At 34.1% G+C, this 26,630-nt stretch overlaps 1 protein-coding gene across 1 annotated transcript; it reads right to left on the bottom strand.

Annotated features, from left to right (window-relative positions):
• Positions 1–754: 754 nt before the first annotated feature.
• Positions 755–19,541, bottom strand: LOC131076791 (BTB/POZ domain and ankyrin repeat-containing protein NPR1). Its single transcript, XM_058014117.2, has 4 exons — positions 17,636–19,541; positions 11,639–12,386; positions 1,757–1,960; positions 755–1,649 (listed from the first exon to the last, which is right to left on the bottom strand). The coding sequence occupies exons 1-4, from the start codon at positions 18,242–18,244 to the stop codon at positions 1,381–1,383; spliced, it is 1,830 nt and encodes a 609-aa protein (XP_057870100.1). The 5' UTR covers positions 18,245–19,541; the 3' UTR covers positions 755–1,380.
• Positions 19,542–26,630: the final 7,089 nt, after the last annotated feature.

The following is a 26,630-nucleotide window of genomic DNA, read 5'->3' as shown; positions in this document are numbered from 1 at the left end:
CCAAGGTTCACTCCAAAACTTCAAAGTTGAAACTGATCATGACAAGTATCCGAACAAGATTTGTTCGTTCACATTCAACTGCCTGAGGCAAAGTCCATTAAGGTCGCATCTTAATGATATAATAGACAAGCAACAAATAATTTGTAAGTAAAACTTACAACAGCATTATCCAAATCTAATGATAGATTCCAAGATGGGTAACCACATAAATTCATGAATAGTACACGTTACAAACGGGAAGCAATAGTTTATTCCATTCAGTAAAAGATGCCTTCCATTGGCAAATGTACATTTGATGTATCAGGACAACATCTACCGTCCAAATCTTATTATGGTACAAGTTTAGGGAGTGCATTACATCAAGGTTACCAAACAAATAAATTTAATTGTATGGCTTGAATAGATTGAACAGGGAAACAAGCCAAGAGGGGTGTAAAAGCTATAAAGCAAATTATAAGAAGGCTCAATATACCAAGTTGGATGAATTTTAGCATATACTTCAAAAATGGAAAAACAAGACAACACGAAATATACCTAAACAAAAGTAATTAGAGGTCATCTTTGGACTGCAAAGTGACAGAAGGAAGATTTATATATAAAAAAAATGACGACCAGCCCAGAATATGTGGTTATAAATTACCACCACAAAAGTGGAGGAGTTTACATTGGCAAATGAGTCTAACTTACAACATGATGATCATGAACTGCATCCTGATTCACAGCTCAGAGGCTCTGGTTCAAAAAGTACACAGCATAAAAATAATCAAACAAATTGAAAGCATAATATTCATATTGTTAATATAAACCAACCCTTGAAGAAAAAATAAAACAGATCTATCAAAGACTCCAAAAATTCTTCCTGTCCAATTCTATGTCGTGTGCTGTATGCAATTGAATTTTAGTATAAATAATAAAGATACAGCTCTGCCTGCCAAAGACTATTGCAAGACATCACTGGCTATTGCCATGCTCATCTACTGCACAGTAACCTGCTTATTATGCAGGCACCAGCTTCTTAACTGGCATTATCCTAACTGCAACAAATACTAAATGGAGTAAATTCTTATTATCATTGAATTTTCATAACATTCACATGTTAAGAAAGCCCCCGAAAAAATTTATGCAACAGGTGGCTGCAGGAAAAGAAATAATAGGTGATTCTGGGTTTCACATGCTTAACCGATAGGAGTTTATAAGGTTAAACCAATCATTGCTGTTGATCCTGAGGCTGAACATTTTTACAGTTCCATTTCTACCATTTCTGGAGCAGATCATGCTGGCTTCATAAATGGTCTCTTCATTTTAAAGATCCTTTAAGAAGACCTGTCAGAGATTTGCAACATCTCAAGTAAAACAGACCGTTTTGGAAAGCATGCCAGATTATCGATTTCTCACAGTCCTGTATCGCATGCCGCCTTCTTTTAGGGATGATGAAGATGACGAAGATGACATAACTGACTTATCAAGTTCTGCTTTATCCTTGCTGAATGCTTCTGAGAGATCACCTTTGAGCTCATCAAACCGCTGCCGTTTTACTCTCTGTTCATCTGGAGTGCCTTTCTCCAAACAAGTGAGCTCTGACAAATCATCGTCCATAAACCTATTTAAGAGCTCTGAGCATCGAGGGAAGAAATAATTTCCTAACTCCACTGCATAAACAAATCCAGGTGTCAGTTAAATTACCTTAATTTTTTATACTGAAGATGGAAACTTCAGTTGCTCAAAGAATATACTCAATTTAAACAATTTTGCTTACCAGTTCTTGACAGGGCTGCCATTCTAGAACTCAGCTTCTTCTTCATTGCAGCAGTAGGGGTCTCATTCAGATCCATGACCGTTCTTATGTGCCCAGGTGCAGCATTGGAAGCTCCAGAGCCTATGAACTCTGAAGTTGTGTCCACATGTGCAATTTCCATGGCTACTTTTGCTTCCGTGGGAAAGAGAATCTTTGCTAAGGCAACTGTTGAGGTAAATAAAGGCAGCATTATTATTTAAGATTCAGTTTCTTAGTGAATCCATTAAAAGAATTCAAACTTAAATTTTGACTTGCACAAAATATGGTTCGCCTTTAGGAGAATCTCAAACAAATGTTCCCTGTTTGTGTTACTATTCCAGCATTTACAAACACAATATAATTTTAAATATAAGTTAATATCTCAGTCAAATGTGTCCGTTTTTATTTTATACTTTCCTCTGATAAAGGCACATAAGAGATGCATACCCTATGATTATAATCAAATTACTTAGAACTCTAAAAATATACCATTATAAGTAAGTCCCAAAGGCTTTTACAACATAATTATGCATTCTAAATGAATATATAACTTGATGGAATGCAAATTTTCGTCATAACAGGAGGAAAAATTCCATGAAACCATTCCTGCTTGTAATTCAAAATGGTGATGTCCCATCATTCTATCAAGATACAAAAATATTTAATGTAGATTGTCAGCCCTGATAATGAAATGTAAAACTGACTTAAGTGTAGTTTAAGTTGAGGTGGCAAACATATATGTACTAAGCAGCTAGATTCACTTTCGGTTGTGTACATAACACGATAAGGAGAAATATCATGGTGTAATTACAAATAGGTAAAATCCCAAAGAACCCACCAGGGATCAAGTCTTGATAAGTGCAAACGATCAATGCTCTAGAGGGATAAGGCTGGGGTTGTGCCCCTGGCAAATTAAGTAGAATGAATACCCCACAAGCAGATGGCAAATGTTTATGGACAGAGCCCTTAAAGCCTTCGAGACCACTTAGAACTTTATGGCAAACTACATTTTCATGATTTTATCACCACTAAGTCCTCACTAATTGTGACCAAATCTTCAATCTTCAAAGAACTAACAATGAAGCTAAAGAATCTTGAGTGTTTAGGGAGTAGGTGGAGCCCATTAGACTATTTGGGTTGCGGTTAGCAGGCCAATTTTTTTTTAAATGCCTGATTTTATTTAAAAAAACACTTTGGAAATTGTTTGATGCAAGGAACGGTTGGGCACTTCTACTTCATTTGAGGGATGCCAAGTAGTCACTTGAAGGTCCCAAGGATGTTCATACATTCCCCTGAATTTACCAAATCAAGGGAGCACCACAGGAACATCACCTCTAATAAGAAGACATTCCAGGGATGTCCCTTGTCTACTGGTGGAGGTGGCACTGCAGCAGGGGCATGTTTCCCCAAAGTCCCCACATCCCAACGACATCCTCCCAGAAACAAGAAGAATTTGGAGGGACACATCCCCATGGATTACTACTAAATTTGGATTTAAGCAATGCCTTTATTGGTTTTGTTACATCCTACGCCATATGACGTATATATTTCAATAATACTATTGGATAAATACAAAAAAATGTATTGAACAACAAAAATAGCAACATAACTACTTATATATAATATACCTAAACTAGAAATATTATTACTTTAAAAAAGGAAATTAAATATGACGTTTTCCCAACTCTATCTATCATTCATATCTTCCATATTTTTGTGAAACCTGTTTGTTTCAAGGTTTTCTGGCCATTGTAAATCGTATAACTTCCCGTATGAAAGATAAAAAGAAAAGATGTTCAAAATCAAAACAATAACAATGAAGCTGTCTGTATAAAAGGATATAGTATCATCATGTCAAGGATCTCCATATATTATGGCATTCTGAATAAGTTAAATATGTCGGTGCCATATAGGATTTTCATCATTCTATGGAGCTTTCTTGGATGGATAAACTATCAAAAAAAAAAAACCTTCTATTAGGTATATTGTGGACAACTAAAATTGCTTGATTAGACTCAAAAAGGTGGCTCGTAAAGACCAAGTTCCCTTTGTCATCTGATATTCTAAGTCAACTGTTTCACAGTTATTCTACGGATAGCTTATGTACTGGCTTAATGTAAGGTTACAACTTGTTTTCCACAATAATATGGTATCAGAGAAAGCTTCTGTGGAATCTAACAGTAAATACTTGAATTTGCTGGGTGGCATAATTGAGTGTGCACCAAAATTTGACAGTCACATTCATTCAAGTTGTCAACTGGATCATTCTTTGCACAAACCTTCATACAATTGGCCGAGCACCTAATGTGTTAAGAAATGCTTAGCAATGCAATCAAAAAGGAACCCTGGAAAACTATTCAGAAACACACGGCTCCATGTGTTCATAGATTATATGCCGTACATTTGTCATGTCCCCTTTCTAGAGTGGACATCAGAGGCGGAGGAGTTGGCCTATCATTGGAGTCTCGTAGGCTAGCAGAGGTTGATTGCAACTCATTCAGTGCATATAGTGATTGGATTTTGGCTTTACAGGCAGTTTGGAGCCAGTTTGGAGCAGTTCCTTGATTTTAGGAAGCAGTTCCTACATTTTAGGAGGCAGTTCCTACTTTTTAGGAGGTTGTGACAGCGTCCAGGGTTGGGGTTCCATGAGACCATTCCTTGGTTTCAGTTTCAGGAGATTTGGGTGTGTTTCCTAGTTTCTAGGAGCATCCCTAGATTTTAGGGATGAGATTGTCAGTTGATCCATGATTTCCGACATCAGTCACAGACAGGTGACAGGTTCCGTTTCAGGATTTTGGAGTCATTTGAGCCTTCTACAGCTATTTGGGATATATTTTTAATATATTTAAATATTTCCTAAGTTAGCGTTTAATTAATTAAATAAAGCTATGTTTATAGCCATTTTGGAGTAATAAGGGGTTTTTGGCCTCATCTGAATGCATATCCCTTGGTGTAATAGCTCGTTGGAAAGGTCTTGGACTTTTCTAAATATTTCTCTTTTGACTCAGATCCTTTCGGTGAACGGATTTCTTTATATTTGAAAAAAGGTCGTTTTCTATGCACTTGGCAACTTAAAATGAGAAATATAACATTTTAACCCTAAACGCCCCATTGAGTCACTTTTAGGGTTCGAGCTAAGTGGGAAGGTGTTATAAGGAAGTTGAGACCTAATTCTTGCTATTTTTTTTACATATTTTACATCTTGGATTTGAGATTTGGCCCTGGAAGAGCTTTTCAGCATCTGGGACGCCAACCCCAATGCCTTGCCTGTTTGGGACGTAGCCCCCAATACAGTGGTTTGGATTTATTTGCAGCTATTAGCATCTTGGAGATTGTACGGCATTCTTTCTAGAGGTTCAGCGATTCTGACAGAGTTCAGTTTGGGGTTTCTAACCAGTTGGGTGTACTTGGCAGTAGTACGGTTGTACCTGGCAGCCACTTTCCTTCCCACGTGCAGCACTTGGAGGGCTGGAATCTTGCCGCAGCTTCATTCCTGGTTATGTTACTCTTTCAGCATCCAGGTTGGGATTATTCCTGATTGTAATCTTCCTGAAATTATTGGAAATCTTCATCTGGTCAAATATTTGATTTTATATTCAGAAATCTGCCTTGAATCGAATTTGTCTTGGCTGTATATGAACTTCATTTTCAGTACTTTGTTCATGTACTTGTACTTCATTATTTACTTGTTGAAAAATCATCAAAATACAAAAAGAATCCAACCCTTCTGCAACTTCTGTCTATTTCTGAAAGAAAATATTAATAAGCAGGAAAAATCAATTTAAAATAATAAAAATTACAGCAGATTAGTAAAAGAGATCCATCAGGGATCTTTCAACATTGAAATCCAAAGGGCTGGCCATTAAACAATCAACATTCTCTATATAGGAAGCAGAAGGAGGTCTTTGTGAACAGCATTGGGATGGTTTCTTGAATCTTTTGACACACCTAACTTTACAGTGCTGAAGGTGGAAAGAAGAGGAAAAGGCAGCTGTGGTAGCAACAAAGGATTGACTGCAATCAGGAAGAAGTGCAATTAAAGAAATGAAAAAGTTTTTGGATGTTTTGTTTTTATTCAATTAATGGGATGTTCAGAGCCCCTAGTGAATATCCAGGTAGTAAAGTAATGAACTGCAAAGCTGCAAAACGACATTGTATGGATCATGATCAAGTTATACGATGTTTTAATTTATTTTTGGGCCTCAACTATTTATTAGTCCTTTATTTTTATCAAAATCATCATGTATATAGTTTAATATGTTTTTATTTGTGGTTTTGATACAAAGTTAAAGTGCAGAGAACCACTTTATGTTTTACAGTCACAAGATTTTAAGGGCGTGCTTTGGTCCCTAAATTGAGCGCATTTGAGTTAGAGTTGTATTGGGATGGGTGACCTCCCAAGAAGCCCCAATGCTTCAAACCTGTTAGCAACTTAGCATCACCGGGATGCAATGAGTGCCAAGTGGACTATTCATGCTCATGAGATGGGTTTGTGTGAGACACTACCCATGAAATATGGGTCAACGAGTTTGATTCAAAACAATACAATTGAATCCTAATAAAACTCATAATCTGATACACCTCAAAAAATACCTCCTACTTGTCATAGATCCCTAGAGGTCAAAAAGGCCTTTTATTAGTGTTTGTCATCAATGGTTAAAACTATGGCCAGTAAGCTTTGCTTCTACTACTCTCCAAAGTTAACTAGGAGAAAATATATTCTGTGGAGCCATAAAATACTCATTATTTGTGAATATCATGACCTTATCAAATTGTGCTGAAGAAAAAAACAGACCTGTTGATGGCTCTTAAGTTTGACACGAGAAATAAAAAAAATTTAGTACTTCTGAAATTTATGTGAGGTCCAAAATGCCATGTTGGCACTAACTCTAAGGGGAATTCTTAGAAACAAATACCATACATCTAAATAATCTCTTATTTTCTCTTAAGTTGCAGGAATAAGACAATAATCAATTATCAGCTATCCAAAAACCAATGAACAATGAAAATATGGTAGCTTTGATCTTACAAAGATACCTTGGATATCATTTTGACTTAAAGAAGTTATCGACACTTCTTTTACGAAAGGAGCACAGGATCAAAGGCAGTATAAAGAGTGCCTTTAGTGCAAGGATTAAAGGCAAAGGTAAAAACAACTCTAGAAGTTCATATAATGACTCAAAAAGGCAGTTATAAACATTAGAGATCAAAATGAAAATATTATTGCTGTAATGAGCCTAGCTATGTTAAGCAGTGTTCCACGGCTGTTGGGGATGGCGGCGGGGGGTGGCAGGGTGGTGCTGCTGATATAGTTATACATATACTTATAGTACTTGAAAAAATAGTTGTGAAAAGATGTATAACTGTATAATAAGAATTACATTTCAAATGAAACTATAGGAAATTAGTAAAATTATAAAATAGCAAAATTTGAAATACTAAATCTAAATACGAAGATTTCTTGAATGCTAATTGCATAAGTCTTTTCTAAGTTTTTTCTCCTCTTTAACTAGCTGGTAAAAAAAATCAGAATTAGAAATGTGAATGAAATCAGTAGTTTCAGTGGTTTTGTATTGCATTGGTGGAAGGGGTGGGGCCCACGTCAAATTAGGGTTACCCCCCAACCCCAGAAAATTGCTCAAAATTTAAAAAAATAAAAAAATTCAATTGCTTTTTGACATGTCCAGACCATGTCCAGACAGGAGACTCCTGCAAGTCTCCCCACCCCTCGAGAGACTCCTTGGAGACGCCAAGACTCCAGCGGAGCACTGGTGGCGGTGGCGGGAGATGCCATGTCCCTGTCTCCCCATCTCGGAGACGTGGCCCTGTGGAGGAGGAAACGTGTTTCCGTGGAACACTGATGTTAAGAGAAATTGCCTGAAAAGAAAGAGTGACATAACACACAAGTGGAGGTCAAGTAAGGAAATGTTACTAAGATTCATGAACAAAAGGAGAAAAGAACTTCTGTTTGTTGCATCCCACAGGCCAATCAACTGAGTTCACAACCTAGTATTTTGACTCAGGTGCATCTTAACATTATATATTGTTGAAGTTTTAGCTCAGATATGAACTTTTGCACAGGTTCAATGTGAATATGTGAGGAAAAATTCAAGTGGTTGAAGTTAGTCTATTTTGCATTTCACTTTAGTGATTAAGGTGAAAATCTTTTATTTGGCTAAATAAGTCTAAATAAAATCTAGATAAATATTTAGACTTATCTTTCATCTCTTCCTTTTAAGTGATAAGGATGCTTTTGTAATTACACCTGATTTTTGTGAGATTAAATTTTTAATTGAATTAGGATAAAGATAGAAGCAAGATAGAAGATTGTAAGCAATTCATTTAGACTGTCTTATGAAGTAATGAGAGACTAAATTTTCCAAAAGACTGTAAAACTAAATGTAAGATATAGTTGTGTGACTATATCAGTTGTGGAGCTTTCCTGGTACATTTTTCAAAGGAATTGAAAAGAAGTTATGAGGTGTAATTATCTGTGTACACTAATTTGAATTTCAATGATTTGTATTATTAATTCAATGTTCTTTAAGCATTAGGTAATCAGTCATCATGATTGGAATTTTAACATATATGCTGTAGAGACTGGTATCTAACTTCTTGTTGAAGATGAAAGTGGAAATGCATTTTATTCATTGGGTGATATGGTTTGGACAAGACTATGTTGAAGGTTGTGCCAATGTTTGTGTTATATGGAACAATATTTTGATTTATATTTTCAAGAATGTTTGATATGTTCTTGACAGGAACAAAAAAAATCCATCCAATTAGTGAATGATCCTACTCTTTTGGTAAATTTACATACATCTTAGGACTCCTCAAACCTAGCATTTTAAAATTGATCAGCATCTTGGAGATTCAATATATAGAAGTTATTCAATTCTCAATCTCCACATCCAAATCAGTGGTGATGACAGTGATCCTAAATGTCTAGGCCTAAGTTACTGATTTGGGTACGGATTCGGATACAAGTACGGGTACGTCCATATATATATATATATATAGTGATGACAGTGATCCTAAATGTCTAGGCCTATACAAGTACAGGTACGTCCATATATATATATATATATATTACAATTAATATTTTTTTTTTTTAAAATAATGCCTTGTAAACTTTTTAATGTGACCGGCAACGCTGGCATGACACGCCCTCCAGCTCCATGTGAAACGCTTTTGATCCGGAGCTATGAACCGGTGAGGTCACAACCGGGGGACCTCATCCCCACACTTCACTTGTTCAAACCCACGAGCACAACGGCCCAGCGAAGGCCCAGCAAAGACACAAAGCCTGCGAGCACAATGGCCCAGCAGGGGTTTGAACCTTGGTGGCCGCTTCACCAACGAAGTGTTTTAACTGCGACACTACATGTCCGAAGACATATATTACAATTAATATTATTATATATATACTATTTTATATATATTATAATAACATTAATATTATTATATATATAATATAATAATATTAATTAAAATATTAATATTATTATATAACAATATTATATGTATGAATTTAAAAAAATTAAAATTAATAAATAAATAAATAACCTAAGCTTATAACTATACAGAAACATAAGCGAATACTAAATATTATTAAACACAAGCGAATACTAAAACTTATTATTAAACATAAGCGAAGATAAAAATCAAAGTGAATACCCACAGACGAACGGATGCAGAGAAGATGGACAGACGGAGGAACAGCAAGAAAAAGAACAGTTTTTTAAAGCTTTTTACAGATGGATGAATCTAGATCAATTCCAGGCCGGACCAGTCTTGAATCCAGACACATAATGGAACCCGGCCCCAATTCTGGCCTCAAGCTGCCAAATCCGGTAACTTAGGTCTAGGCCGATGATCTTGCCATCATTAGAAGTGAGGCCAAAATCATTTAACAAATAAATCTAATATGTGTTCTATTTTTTACATGACATATCTAAGCCTCCTATACGATTGATTAGGTGTAGAATTTTGGCCACTCAATCATGCTATTTTTGTATCACAAACTAAGTATGCCAAAGAGTTACTAGAAAAGTTCCATATAACTAAGTGTGTAACCTAACATCTACACCTATAGAAGTTGGGATAAAACTGTCAACTTATGCCAATTCACAAGTTAATTAATTAATGTATAGTCAATTAATGGATAGTTTGAACACTAGCAACCTCCAAAATAAGTTATTCAATATTTTAAAGGAACACTTGACTTACATTCTTTAACAGAGATCTAAAAACTTCATGCTAACAGGATATAGTAATTCCAGCTGGATCAGATTAAATTGACACTAGAAATTCGGCAACAAATTATGTTTTTACTCTCAACCAAACAGCACCAACCTCCTTTTTGTGGCAATCAAAATGTGCTAAAGATGGTGAAGAACATGACTTATCATGCTAGAACCAAGCATATTGAATTTTTATCATCATTAAATTTGACAGCTGGCTGATAATGAAGATGTTTGTCTTTTTATTGTCCTATAGAGGTGCAAACTCCTGACATAGAGACCAAATCCCTTGGCAGAGATAAATTTGTCAACATAAGAATAAAACATGAAATTGTATCTGCTTTAGTCATTAATGGAGGATATTATATTAATGAGGATGTGTCTTACAATATTCAATCCAACTAATCATTGTTTGATTAGGCTAAAATTGCATGGTTTATTAAAACCAAGTTCTAATATAGGCAACTTATATAAACTGGCCTAAGTTCTAAAATTGCATTCGTTGTTTTGAGCAATTGTTGCAAAGTTACTGTAAGGGCAACTTATATAAACTGGCCTAAGTAATTTACAACTTGTTTTCTGTGATAACATAAACTTGCTGTAGGTTCTCTATTTTTTTACCAATATGAGAATGTGGTAAATGTTTGCATTAATACAAAATCCAGAAAGCTTGATCATTGGACATCAGTTTTGCAGCTCTGTTGCTAAGCATACAAGCACGAGTTTAGAGATTTAGTCTTCAACCTGTTGCAAATATAGGTATCCTATCACCAAGCATGATTCTTCAAATTACATCAGCTGAACATACTCCAAGAAACACTTTGAAGTCTCTGAATAGACCAGATTATTTTTTAAGTAGATATAGTTTGTGCATACACTTTTGAGTAGTATAGTAGAATGGCAATACCCATCCAATACCAATCCCTGATCCCAATAGGTTATTTGGTGAGCAGCATTCCAAGTAAACACAAATCCCACCTTGCAAGTTTGCAAGCTATTTGGGCTGTGATTGCATCTTGACATTAGCAAGATATCACTTAAAGGCTTGTGATTTCATGTGTGAGTGTTCAACTCTCTACTTGCTATGTGCATAGTTTGCACTTCTTGTTTGAAATAATAAATTTGGATAAAGAATTCTTAAATCAGTTAGCCATTCAAGCCTTCACATCCTACAGAATACTCATATGTAAATATGGGTGTTTATACATGAATATCCTATATCCTTGCTGGAAAGGTATACCATTCATTACAGTTAGATTGATTATTTTACGAAAATCTTGCAAACTATATTAACCAGAACAAAGTGACTTTTGAACCAGTCACTGATACAATTAAATTCCTTTTAGAAATTCACCATCTATGCTAGCAAATGTGGACAGACTAGCAAATAGATAATGCTGGAGATAATACAGAACAATATTAGATAATAAAAAGCGCATCCTTTGCTTATAAACCAGTGCACTACAAGGTTTTGGATACTTGCTCCACATCATGCTATCACTTCTATAAATAAAAATTATTAGAACGGTAAATGTAATTTCTAATTCAATGTATGGCCAAGAACCCTATCTCCAAAGTTTATCAATTTGAGTATAATAGGTTCTTAAGAATAGTATCTCACCTCTGTTTTCAAGGTAGAGCAATCTTATCCGCATGTCCTCACCTGCAAAAGAAAGTGAAACAGGTACTGTAGATACCAATGGATTCTCTATCTCCGCCCGTTCCAGTATCTCAATGCATAGGCGATCTGCATGGGATTCTTTTCCTTGGATAGTAGGCTGACAATAGTCTATTGCCCTCGTTAGCCTCCTGGCAATCTGAAGTGCTGTTCGATCATCAGATGTCAAATCTGAAGGGCGAGCTCCTTTTGTCAAGAGTGCTGCAATTGTCCTAGGGTTTCTGCGCATTGCTGCTATGTGAAGCACAGAATATCCTCTTTGATTGACACGATTAACATCTGCACTTTGAAGCTCCAACAACTCTGCTGTGACCTTTGGATCACAATATGCTGCAGCATAGTGCAGGGCATAAGCATCATCTAAAGTTGTCCGGCCCTCTCCCTCTTCCAGTAGTAATTTCACCAATTCAATATCATCAGAGTCAAGTGCTCTCTGAATTCTCCGTATATTCTTGTCTGCTGGTGCAATAGTTGATGTTCCAACTGAATCCACTCGAAACTTGAGCACAATATCTACAACTTCCTTTGGAAGTTCCTTTTCAAGTGCTACAATGTCAAGATCAGATCTAGCCATACGATGTATGCAACGACTAAATAACTGATCATTTCCAGCCTCACATGAATTTGCTGCAACCAAAATAGGTATTACATCCTCTATTAGAGCCTTCTCCACAAAGTTCAGAAGACGTCGCTGCAACCAAAAAGATTGATTTCAGAACATGTGAGCTAGAAAGATGCACACTAATAGGCCAAAATAAGCATGATAGATAATACAAAAGACAAAATAAAATAAAAATGAAACTCAAACTTGTTAAAAAAGATCCTATCTATGTTGAATAAACCAAAGTAATTTCCAACTAGAAATAGAAACTATTTTTTAACACAAATTATCATCAGTGTGGCCTTTTACACCATATATCAGTTTTACTGCACCTTCCAATGTTTCAAGGCACAAAAAATACAGTGAATGAAATTGAGAAATCAAACATTTGGAATTATAGGAAACACATTGCTTACCAAATGAAAGTAAACAATTTTATTGGTTGACTATTTTAAGCATCATCTCTTTTGCTACTTATTATTATACTGTCCAAAAACGACAGCAAAGGAACAGCCTTTACAAGTGAATTTTCTGTTCACTTCCCACCCACTAAAGCTGTTTACCAAATGAAAGTAAGCTATCTTCTTGGTTGACTACTTTAAGTATCATTTCTCTTTTGCTACTGATGATTATACTGTGCAAGAACAACAAAGGAGCACCCTTTACAAGTAAATTGTATGTTTCATTTCCCATCCACCAAAGCTGAAGAAGTGAAGCTTTTCTAAAAGCACTATTTCATGTTTTCCCCTACCATCATTTTAAAGGAGCAGAGCTATCACTGTTTAGATAGAGTCCCGCTAGCCATCATTTTAAAGCAAAATAAAGCCACCATTATAATGGAGAGGTCCCCCTACCCCCATCATTTAAGTACCGTGGCCATTACTGACATGAATTTAGTTGTCCAATTTTAAATCTGGTCTATAAAGCGAGTTGTATTTTTTAAAATATCAGCTCAAGTTAAATCAACTTAAAGAACGGAGTAGATTGATATCTAAAGATCTTTATTCATCTGACTTAAATACATGACAGAGCAACTGTCATCAACTAAGCTTACCAATTGATTGCTCGTTAGGTTTATGAGTTGGCAACCAAATGACAAATCCAATATCCATGTAAAAAGAAGATATGCAGTATGAAAAATAACATGAACTTTTTCAAAATTCCATCTAATTTGGCCTTCAATTAAATTACTATTAGCTTACCTGAGATGTCCTATAATTTATTGAATAGCACTTCTTAATAACTAAATCAGATACAATCACAAGTTTATCTGCCAGAAACTATTACAAAAAAAATTGTTTTGTAACTATTGATAAAAGTGCTGCCAAAAATATGAAAAAAAAAAAAAAAATGTTTCTGTAAAAAGTAAAAGAGGTATTTGGAAGAATAATTGTAAAATGGAAAATTGCAGATATCCTCATAAAGTAGAGTTGTAAAAAAATTACAATTCCTTTGTTCAGTGAACCATGTGAAAGTAGGGAACCCATGAAAAATAATTCTCTGTAGTTACTGCAAAACAAAGTTTCCACTTTTGTTAGTGTCTCCAGGTAAAATTTATCTTTTCCCGATGTACAATCACCCAATATGATAATCCCCTGGTCAATTTAAGCTTTTTTCTAGGGGTTAATGTGCACATTTTGAAAGTACTTCATCATGCCAATATCATGCACTCCTAGTTAACTCACCCTAGCTCCATGGAAAAAGGCCTTCCGGGCAGCAAGAAATTATAGTTGAATGAAGTGTTAACACGAATGCTGTGCCATGAATGAGATATGTCTCAAGGTTGAACAAGTGCTTCAAAATTAGTGATAAAAAAAGAACAAGAACAGTTAGATGAGGCAAAGATACAGAGATATTAACTTATTGTTGATATTAGATCTTAGTTATCCATAGTAGCTATGCTTGTAAATCCATTTTGGTCTACAGATTTAAAATGTATCACAAACCACTTCCAACATCTTCGAATTGGTTTTCAATCCTAGAGAACACATGTGATGTCTACAGCAAGTACAAGGAAGTTGAAAGTTGAAAGATCTAAGCAGTTTCTGCCTCTCTGGAAATTACCAAGAATCCCAGTTGCTATTGCTGGCAGTTTCCATGGCTCCTGAGCTAAGGATTTTTGGGTGTTTTTTTTCCAGTTCCAATTGAACCTTTACTGGTATTTACTGCAACCATCAACCTAGCACCCTATGCATTCCTGTTTCCAAAATGCACATTTCCTCATTTCTGCTCTCTAGTTTTGAATCCTGGATACTGATTCATATTTAATCCTAAGATAATGAATATTTCAAATTTGGCAATGATACATTTAGAAAACAATTATTACAAGGCTACAGGGAATATTCAACTCTTCAATAACATAACCTAAAGAAAACTCCAGTCAACCATCTCCTGTTTTTTTTCTTTCATTCATATTCACATGTAAGATTCACTTTAAGTTAGATAACTTTGAGAATCAATAAGACAGCAGAGTAATTACTCAATGCCAGATATCGAATCACATATGACATCAGCAAAGGAAAAAGTAATGAAAAGCATTCTGATGTCACACAGAAATTGAGCAAATATCTCAAAGATGTTTTTAATGTACCATAATGCTTTTAACTGCACAAATAAGATCCTGGAATCTAAGTTCAAATTCTTTCCAGATATTATGCCTCTCTAATAAGAAAATAGATAACATATTGAGACATAGCTCTTGGAACCTTTTGGTGGTGAACTTTCGTCTTTCAGTTACTAGGATTCAATGAGTGAACAATTAGCTCTAACTTTTCTTGTATACACTCTAGAGTCCAGATCTTCAGGCTATTAGAATCACACATTTCAAGAAAAAAAAAGGGCATAGTACATACTACATACTTCTTTCATGATATTGGCTCCTAAATAGTATTCCCGTATTCCCCATCAAAAGCCTTTTCACCCTGTGCTAATAACTAGCAGAATCATATCAAGTAACAATTGTGGAGACCAATATAACCTAATTCCTTGATCACAGGATAAAAATGCTTAAAACAATCAAAAATTGGAAAGTATACCTGTAAGTTAGTGACATGAAATCCTATGAATGATTTTTGGTGAAAAAGAACTTTAGATATAAAACCTAAAAGAATTCAAGATTGCAGAAAAATGTACTGTTATTGGAATTCTAAAATTGAAATCATAGCCTTGAATTATATTGCATATTAACAAGGCTCAATGCATGTGCATGCACACAGCACTCATTGTGAACCACCAAAATTTGGGTATGCAGGTGTGAGAATCCAGGTGTACGCAAGATGGGGACCCACAAAAGCAGGGATGGGTACACTAAAACTATAAACATGCAACATGAAGTTGACACTTGATATATATATAATTATTTTTCTTATGTGATGCAATATAAGATCATCATGAAAAATAGTAAAGTCTAAATCAAATTTATTTTATCATAGATGTTATATAATTTTAAGATATCACTACAAATTCAATTACAGAATAAAATTAAAATCCAAAGCATTCAAAAGTATTGTTTACTTCTATATCAAAAATCATAAAATAATATCAGCATATGAAAATTAGGTTTCAATAAAAATTGATCGTAAAAGAGTCATGATTAAAGACAAGTCAATCCTTGTTTTGCTACAAATTGAACTTTTCCTGAAAACTGGTGTTGTAAATAATACAGAAAGATAAATGGTGGTTGAGAATACGAATGAATAATGATAGTAGATATTAGATACAGTCATTACCATTTAACTTTTAAATGTTGGTTATACTTCTTAAATTTTATACAAGACAGTCAGAAGCATCCCTTTAAGGCCCTGCAAAAGTGGTTGCTGGATATCCATACAGTCCTCTTATTGGCCATTATTTACTTCAGTTGTGGGGATGCGGTTTAAATTGTTACATTGATGAACAGATCCTCTTTATCATGTATATGAAACTACATAGTCTTGAAAAGCAATAGGCCCCTCTCAAAATTTTGTTGCATAATTCTCTCAGCCAGCTTAATAGTGATATGCCTCTCAAAATTTTGTTGCATAATTCTCTCAGCCAACTTATAGTGATATGATTGTTTCTGAGATAATTAGCTCTGAGCGAATATTCACATAGGAGGAGCTTGTATATATAAGATAAAATTATTACAATGGTATTCGACATTTCTAGCAGTCTAACTAACCTTTACAACTGTGCCAGCCATCCACCTACTTTTAATTCATTTATCTTTCCGCTACAACAGTTACAGCTGTCAACTACGTTTTGATTCATTTCTAGCTACCTTTATAGCCATTCCCGCTGTCCACCTTCTTTTGATTTATTTCTATCTACAGACTTGTATCTGGATTCAACAATAATTAGATGCCTCATCACATGGACTCCTTTTCAATCATCTTCAAAAAGCAATATGACTTGCTAATTTTTCTTTGGGTTCTTGGCTAATGCAAATTAAGCAGTTTATAGGTTATATATTCAGCTTACAGAGACTTTTGAGGCTATCTTGAGGTTTTGATAGACACTGTTTTTAGCAGTGCTTCAATTCACAGTTGTTTAATGTTCAGCTATCTGCAGAGTTTATATAACTTCCTTCATCTTTGTTATACGCCTTATTAGACATTGCTGTAAAATCTAATATGAAGCATTTTATAGTCCCAAATAAAAATTTCATCTCTTTCCACATAGTCACTGGATGGCTTCCAAAAACATGCACACCAATGCCCAGTGGGATCTCTCCAAAGATGAGTCACAAATCTCAATGTTGACTACCAAGGTCCACAAGTGTAGTTTGATAAAGATTCTTTCAAGTTGAAAGCCTGCCTACATATTGAAACAGAAATGTACAAATTTAATTATTTAAGTAAATTGAAATTCTCAAAATAGGGGAAAATCTGCATGCTGGGTATAAAGTCTCTTTGAGCAAAAAATAATACAGAAGTTCTGCAAGTTAAATGGAAAGTGCAAACTCCTGGCAACTGAGGCAAAACATGGAATAGAAAAAACAAACCTACAAAATACTCCATGCCATACTAAGCGTGCTGGCAAAAATAAAGCTAGTAATTCCCAGCAAAGCACCACTAAGATAGTTAAATTACACATACATCCTATAAGTCCTCTGTTAAATTATAAATACTAATAATAAATTACTACTAGAAGGGAACGACAAAAATGTTGGTCCCGCAAACTACCCACCCAACACCTGAAACATCAAAAATTGCAGAATTTTTTTTTGGCACTCCTGATTAGCTATTGTAATTTGCTGTAGTCATAGTCCCATATACCTAAACATTAATATAATTCCTTTCTTTCTTTTGAACTATCAAATCAAATTAGTTTTACTGAAAAACAGAGCAACAATTAACTACCTGTGAGAGTGATACAAGTTCTGGTATCATGAAAACATGTGCCCCATACATCAACTGCACTGCAAAATTCACAGCAGGCCTGCATGCATCATGTGCGCAGCTGGCATCTACACACGTACAAACCTCAAGAGGCGGTGCCTTCACCTTCCCACTATACAAATAACGCAGCAATATCATAAAGGCCTCATGGCCAACATTTCCCTGCATCACCCAATCCTTCAATTCATATCGTATCTTTGAATTTCCAGCCTGGCTGTTACCACAAAATAACTTTTCTTTGAAAAAGGGACTCCTCGATGCCAAAATACATCTGTGAACAGGTACACCACGACCCTCCACCACAATTTCAGCATCACTGCAATCAAAATCACTGCCACTCAAAAGAGACTCAATATTTGTGCTGAGCTTTTGCAGCGCTGCAATCTCAGGCCCATTAGAGGCTCCTCCGGAAATTGGGAAAGAATCCACAGAATAAGCCCCTGTTTCGCCCATAGGGCTGGAAGTAGACCTATAGGAGCTATTATTGGACACAATTGAAGAGGAATTAAAGCTGGGAGAAAAGGCATTTAGGCTGACTTGAGCCATTGGTGTGCACAAGCGATCAGGCATACGATGGCAATCCTTGCTAGGGCTGCTGAACACTATAGTTCGATTTTTTTACTCCTTCCACAAGTTTGCATCTATATATCTCGAAGAGCTGTGTTCATACTACAAGGAATTGACGGATCTCAAAAAAAAGTCTCAAATTCATCTGATCAAGACCAAAGCTAAGGGTTAAAAGCCAGAACATCGTTGCGGGATCTTTATACTCAGCTTTATTTGTAAGAGTTTCAGAACACAATTACACAGCATGGCCTTGACTTAAATGCATTCTGAGGGTCTTGACTCAACAGACATTTACAAGAACCTCAAATTCATTTAATTTTGCAAAACTGACAAGAAATTATAGAGAATCAATGCAAAACTGAACAGAGGCTAAATTTAGTTTGCACCCATTCGGAATATGAGATTATTGTATCAATGGGTGCTCATCCAGAGCCTTAAGTTTGTGTAATTCTGAAATGACAACGTTAGGGTGTTTTTTTTTTTCCAAAACAGGATTTCAAAGAACCATTCACAACTTGAGGGTGTTCTCCAAATGGGCATTCAAATATACACACAGCCTCAAACTGATCTAATTCAGCAAGAGAGTGATATGAGGGATTCAAATCAGTATTTGACAGAGAGATATAACCTTAATTTGTATTCATAAAGACTTTGAAAGTTTTGTCTAGATGGGTATTCAAAAATACGGCGCCTCATATATGTTGAAATCTTTAAGAATGACAATGAGGGTTTCTAGGGTTTCAAAGGAGAATTCAACACGGAATGCCTCGGTTTATATCCTTCAAAAATTTGGAAGTGGGAATGCAGCGAAGGCTCAAATTGCACTGATTAGCCTGTAATGACATGAAAAAAGAACGCCAAACGAATAGTAGCGATTAGGCTTAGATGACCTCAAACAGGAACAAAATCTTACCGGATTTCATTCAAACAGGGTCGTTGAATTTATGTGGGCCTCTGAAGGATATCGTTTTTTTACACATTCGAAAGAAATTGTGGAGAATATGGGGCTCTCTCAACAGTAAAGCACAGGACGCTCTCTGACGAGTCATTTCCTGGTAATTGACAATTATTTACCGCGTACGTTACGCGGACGGAAACATGCCGTAAAACTCTCTGTGTCTGGCGACGGCGAAGTTTCATGGAAGTTATTTTTACTTATTTTCCCTCTGGCAGGTGACAGAGGGCGGAATACGTCAAAAGGAAGCATGGAAATGATGTCGTCGAGTGTATTGTCAAAAAAGGCTATTCTGTACGTCATATGACGTCGAAGGTTCTGTGTCTTTGCCTGTCGGTGAAAGTTAAGAAGAAAACCCTCATTGATAAATAAATGACAGTGACTGCCCTGCCACTGTTAGGTGTAATTGGACAGTTACAAATTAGATACCTTCCATTAATGGTACAGCACTTGTCACTGTAATTATTCAAACATTACAAGCAAGGTCGGTTAATTGTTTAGATTTTGCTTATTAGTCTAGAAAATTTAAGTTAGTGATTAGATCAATTGTACATCAATATTATATGTTTATTGGGGTATTTGTGTGTATGTATTGGATCAATTGTACAAATTTTGTGGTCAAAGCAAAAGTTAATGGGGCAATAGGGATAATGAATAGGACTACAACTCAAAATGACCACTTTTTGTTCCTTATGTAGATAACAAATAGCAACTACCCAAAAGCCAAAATAATAGGGGAAGGACCCACTAGTTGAGCATGTACTAATTGTTGTGAGGGTTGTTGATACCTTTTATTCCAAAAATTGAACAAATAAAACTTATTGTTTGAAACAAAAAATATCAATTTTTGTTAGGAAATGTACCAACAGTTGTTAGGGAATGTACCAATAGTTGTTAAGAAATGTACTAATATTGTAAAAAGTAACCAATCAGGTGATGCCATGTCAGCTGCCCAACTATTGGGGTCTCTTTTGCACGCCTATTGGTCTCACTTTTTGGGGGGGTTGCTTTGGACACCTTGGCAAAAAGCATGCTGATGTGGCATCATATTTGATGATGTGGCATCATATTTGATGATGTGGCCCTGAAACCTTAGTTATAAGCAGGGGACTTGCCAAGTAAGCTGTTGTAAAAAAATCGGAGTGATTTGAAATTTCCAAATAGGATTTTGAGAAGCATGAAGTTAGGGTGCACAACTACTGGGTCCTTTCCCCTAGTTGTAAGCATTTCAGTTGCATACAAACACAACCCAAAAAAATCTTCAAAATTTGATCTATGAGCTTATGATACATGAAGTTAGCTATAATGACTAGTAGTATCTTCCTCTATTGTTGTTATTATTGTTATTGCTATCACTATTGATATTGTCTATTTAAAAAATGCTAGGTGACATACTACTCTTTTACAATTAAATTTTTTTTTTTTTGGTAGAATTGTATGGATTTTATGTATCAAAAAGAAAGTCAAATGATATGTTAATAAGTTAAGTCATACAAATTTCATCATAATGTATGTTCATTGAATTCTTTAATTTCAATTAACTGTTGCACATTGAATATGTTAGGTACATAATTCTAAAGAATTTTTTTGATAGGTTTTATAAGTATTAGCTTTGATAATATTAACATGAGTAAAAATTTTGACAAATTTTGTGATGATATTTATTGAGTCATATAAAATGAAGACATGTATTTTTATACCGTGCTTAAATTAAAGAAATTCAAATAATTTATTAAGGAATCAAACAATATAAATTTCTTGCTAATGTCTATTCAAAATGTGTGTGTGTGTCATTGAATATATTCACATTTATATACTGTATAGATAATTTACAATTGTCAATATTAATTTTAATGTATAATTCATATATATATGTGTGTGTACATATATACAATATTAATTTTAATGTATAATTCATATATATATGTGTGTGTGTGTGTACATATATACATATATACATACATATGTATATATATGTATATATATGTATATACATATATATACATATATATATATATATACATATGTATATACATATATACATATATATATATATATATATATATATATATATATATACATACATATGTATGTATGTATATACATACATACGTATATACATACATATGTATGTATGTATATACATACATACATATGAACATTATTAGAATTTAAAGAAACGTCCTAGATCATTTGAACATTATTTAGTCTTTAAAGAAGCACATATACAATTTTGTATACTTGATTTTGAAACAAAGTAAAACAATAATATGACTATTAAAATTTAAAGGTGTGTGTGTGTGTGTGTGTGTGTGTGTGTGTGAGAGAGAGAGAGAGAGAGAGATTTTTGTGTTTGTTTGTGAGAGGGAGTTTTTTAATTGAATTTAAGTTGTTTTAGATTGTTGTGTTCATTTTGAGAAAGTTCCTTGCAGTGTAGAGAAGAAGAAAGTTGAATTGGAATCAGCAAATACTATTGGACAACTGAATGTTGAGGTTATTAGTCCAAAGACTGGACCTAGAGAGTTTATAAAATGGTAGTTTTCTAGTTTGAAAGAGTGGTTTTGAGAATCTAGGCTAAGGTTTCAATGTCTTGAAGGCAATGTTAGAAAGCTAGTGTTAGTTTTTAGTTTCAAAGGGAATATTCTATCAACTAGAGAATATTTTGTTAAGTGATGCTAACATCGACACATAAATCATCATAATGTTAGTAGGAAACTTTATGTTTTTGGCCCCCTCTACATTGGTAGTTTTAAAATTTTAGTCTAACTCTAAAGGCTCATATCATGGACTCATAAACTCCTTTTTTTAGCAATTCTTTTATTTGGGTATTTTGTTTGCATCTACATGGTGGTGCTATTAGTTTCTAATTTTGACACATAAGATTTCTAAAAATATGATTTGTCATAGGTGTTGTTGAATCGTTCTCATTTTGAAAACTTTTGTTGTTCTAGATTTAGGCTCATACGTGCCCCTTTTCATGTGTAATTTTTAAAGTAGAAATTTTTTTCTGTTCTTCATAATGGTGGTATTATTTTGAATTCGTCGTGATAAAAAAATTATTTCATCATATAACCTTATTTTTACAATAGTACAGCATTGAGATCAAATATCACTTTGCTTTTTTAACAAGTGGTGATTGCAACTGCAATAAGTATAAAGTGTCAAATCATATTTTCTTAAAGGATTCTTTGATTGAGGTAATTTGGGATGTTGTTTTGTGTGGTTGTGTTCACTTTCTTTTTGAGTTCTTTCTTGTGCTCTCGTGATCTTAGGCATGGGTTATCATAAGTTACTTCATTTAACTCCACATAACTAACAACATGCTTGGAATTCATTAATGCAAGAGGGTTATTACGTTGAGCAAACTATTCTAGAACCAAAAGATGCTAAAAAAAAGGGAATGAATGATTAGCTATAATAAAGTGCTTGGATATCTACATATATTTATTTCTTTTGACCTTCTTTTTCATATCGGTAAGTGTAAAACACCTAAGGAAGCTTGGGATAAACTTTCTTAATTGTATGGTCAAATCGATGAGGTTAGTGGATATCAAATTGAAAGTGATCTCACTACTCTAGATCCAATGTTTTTTGACAATATTCAAGACTATGTAACAAAAGCTAATGAATTAAGAGGACAACTCAAAAAATGTGGTATTGATATGAATGATGCATAGTTGGTCTTCAATTTGTTAGGCAAGTTTCCTTTAGAATATGCAACATTTTATTCTTGTTTTGAGGCTCATCAGTTGGCTATGGGAAAGGCCTATACTATGCCATCTTTGATTAATTCATGGAGATGTTGATATTTGAACAGACAAATTTAATATCCATGGATAACTCATTAGGCGTTATACTGGCAAGACCCAAATTTGTATGTTTGCATATTTTGTTTTCTACTTATGTTGCACTTAAAGGGGGGTGTTGTTTCAATAAGGTTATTTCTTAACTACTTTCACAGTTAGATTGTTTTCACACCATATTACTTAAGTCTACATAGGGCACTTTTAGGGCATTTTCACTTTATGTCTCATATCATAAAATGAAGATAGTTGTCATAATTTGATATTGTCCTTTGTCTCACCTTTGTCTATATAACCAGGGGTCTCTCATACATTGTATACGCATTCTATTTACATTCTTTGATAAGAATATAGTTTATTGTTACCATATTGATCTTCTCATTTCTTTGTGTTTTCCATTAGACAGCTAGATCTTGTGTGACTATCTTCATAGTACTCTTCCCTTAAAAAATAAATTCCTAAATTTCTAAATCAAGATTAGCTATATCTTTTTAAAATTAAAAAATTCATTAAATAGAAGAAAAATCCACATATGTGGATTAGGGTTACTAGAGCATCTCAAATACTTCCTTTGGTACCGTTTTTTTTTTCTCACACGTGTTTTGAATAAATTTGACATTATATAGTGATTTATCTTAGTTTGCTCAACCATGCTTAAAAGTCTTGTCCACTCATTAAAAAAGCATATGAATGAGCATAGGATTCAAGTCACATTATGTGACTTTATGGATAAGTCGTACATTGTGGACTTTTGTGGCTAATTAGGGAAAAAATATCTTATCTAAGCTACGAATAATTAGGGAATGTTTATAATTACATTTCAACACTTTAATCAAAAGAGAAACTTATATTATATGGTTATAATAAATGGATTCAAAGAAAAAGGAGAATTTAAATATTCATTTATAAAGAAGAAACAAATTTTAATATTAAGTCATGTTTTCTAAAATTTGTATGAAGGGCTTGTTTACACATTTTGGTTAGGTATGTTATTTACTAATTTATATTTTTACTCGTTTAATATACTTTAAATAATAAGAAAATTGAGGTTGATTGGTTAGTATTAAAAAGTTAAAAATAAAGAAGAAATAACTATTAAATGAATGAATGTATATTGATATAAATATTTTATTTTTGAGAAAGTATGTGAAAATATAATGAATTGGATTAAAATATGACTTATTTAGAATAAATGTAAAATTGTTGAAGTACATAATATTTAAATGGGTGTCTTCAATGTTCTTTGTTACTATTTTTTTTTTTTTAAAATAAGTTTGGTAATTTTTATAACATGATCAATGACGCTGGCGCGACACATCCTCTAGTACCACGTGGGCTGGGGAGAATGTTTGTTACTAAGTTAACTGCACCAAAAAATATGCTAAGACTCTCAAGCAATACATCATCTATTGAATTGACATTGATAATGCTCTTTACTCTAGTTGTAATTTGGTCAACCTTTGAAATGATGAAATTATAAAATTTGTGATAACCTTTCAATTGGAAGGAATTTACACCTTTCAACTTGGTGGCATGGGCACCTTTCCCAATTCTCCTTATTAATTAAAGATTTTAATTATAGTTCAATCCATTGCATCAAAATATTTTAATTTTTGTGATTATGATGTTCAAAATTGTCAATCACCTTAACAAAACACAAAGAGATCCCCTATAATTGATGACTAAGGCATCATTTAGTATGAAACATTTCTTTTAATCATTATGAGGTGTGTGTATAGCAATAGTGATGTTGATTTCTATCACCATTGCTTGTAATCTTCATATGAACAATGACAAACAATTTCAATAAAAGATGAGATAAGAAGTGATTTGACAAAATGAATGTATATCTCACTAGATAAAAAATATGGCAAGAGTTGCAAGATAATGGTCAAACATAATCTTTACTTGTATTTGTAATAGAAAATTAATGTTTCCATATATTAAGTGGGTCAATAAGATACAATAAGTACTCTCATTAATATAATGAATGCATATAGAAATTATCATAAATTAAAATAAAAACACACATGTCACATCCCATAAAAGTTAAAGTTTTGATAATAACATTAATTACATTTATGTAAGATTACAAGAGTGTAAATATACATTAAGAAGAATATATGGGTTTGTAAGAATCTAAACATACAAATAATTGAGAAAAAAAATAATGATTGATGAAGGCCTTCAAGTCTAAATACTTGTAATGTGATGACCTGAGATTCGTTGTCAAAGTCTTAATGTCATAGTTGCAATGACAACACGTAGCGTTTTCTTTATTAGATAGTAAAGTTATCACATTAGGTTGGCAATGGTTGTATAACCACAACCTATATAATAAAATGGATATGTTATCATTAATGTTACATAACTATGTGTAATGTTTATGTTATGGCCCAACAATTTTATCTTTGGTTCAACAATTGAAGGGTCATGAGATGAAGAGGAAGTGTTCCTCTTTCCCTTACCTCTTTAATTCCATCCCCTCTTTCTTTATTCACATTAAAAAAACCTTAAAGTAATAATATATATAAATATGAGTGTTTTCTCCCTTCTTGAATTAGAAAAAATGCATTTTCTAATATTGAAGGAATGCATATTACAGGTATAATATTGCAGTTAAAAATTGCAATAAGAAATTGTACACATAGACATCAGATAATAAATATAAAACCCAACAAAGTCTTTAGGGAGGAGAAAATAAGACCAAAAAACTACACACATAGACATTAGATATTACACCAAGCAACAAAGCTTTCATTAAGGAGAAAACGAGACCAATTAACAACATTAATTGAGAAAAAAATTGGAATAGCTAATGAGAGATATGGAGATTGGTCGAACAAGTCGAAGCAATAGAACAACAACCAACTCTATAAAGAAATACCTTAATAATTGTGCTATACAAACCCTCTTTTTACTTAGACTCTACTCCAGTTGCAATTTGATTTGTTGGATTTGAAAATCCATCTCTAAATTCCTCTTGGATTATGCCTAGAGCAGAGAAAATAAAACAGTAAGACAATAGTGCACATCAAAGTAAAGGTTTAGAAATACAAATTCTTTGTGATCATTATGATGATTAAAGATTACTCTACACATGTTTCTCCATATATGTAATAAAATAACATGTCTAACACCATCAACAACTATTAAAGACACCATGGATCCCAAGCATGGGGATAAGTTGCCCTACCTCCTTCACCAGGGCCTCATTATAGGTTGTATAAATTTCATGAGGTCCTTTGCCCCCCCCCCCAGAACCTCTCTCTCTCTCTCAACCCCCCATGCCTGCTCCTCAACAGCTTGCCGCCCTATCTATGGCCTTCCCCAGATTTTTCCATATCCTCATGAAGGCTTTGCTATGACCAACTTCTCCATGTCTCTGCCTGCTTATGCCTCTGTTGTTTCCTTATCTGCGGTCTCCCCAAGTTTGACTCTGTCCGCCTCTCCCAGCGCTTCCCGCTCCTTATCCAAGGGCAAAGGAAAAATCCCTATTAAACACAAACGTATTGTCTTTGATGGCAATTCATCCTCTGAGGATACTTATAATGACAATCATTCCCCTAATTCTGAGGTTAAAAGGAGATCCTTCAGATTGGCTTCCAAAAGCTTGCACAAAAAGAAGACC

Source organism: Cryptomeria japonica, chromosome 11, assembly GCF_030272615.1.
Source record: "Cryptomeria japonica chromosome 11, Sugi_1.0, whole genome shotgun sequence".
In the NCBI taxonomy this organism is placed as follows: domain Eukaryota; kingdom Viridiplantae; phylum Streptophyta; class Pinopsida; order Cupressales; family Cupressaceae; genus Cryptomeria; species Cryptomeria japonica.
This window is presented reverse-complemented; position numbering and strand designations above follow the sequence as displayed.

Coding starts and splice junctions, on each gene's coding strand:
- LOC131076791 (XM_058014117.2), bottom strand. CDS start 18,244: ATGCCTGATCGCTTGTGCACACCAATGGCTCAAGTCAGCCTAAATGCC. Junction 12,387..17,635: donor AACTTGTATCACTCTCACAG/GTAGTTAATTGT, acceptor TTTTGGTTGCAG/CGACGTCTTCTGAACTTTGT. Junction 1,650..1,756: donor GGCAGCCCTGTCAAGAACTG/GTAAGCAAAATT, acceptor TTGTTTATGCAG/TGGAGTTAGGAAATTATTTC.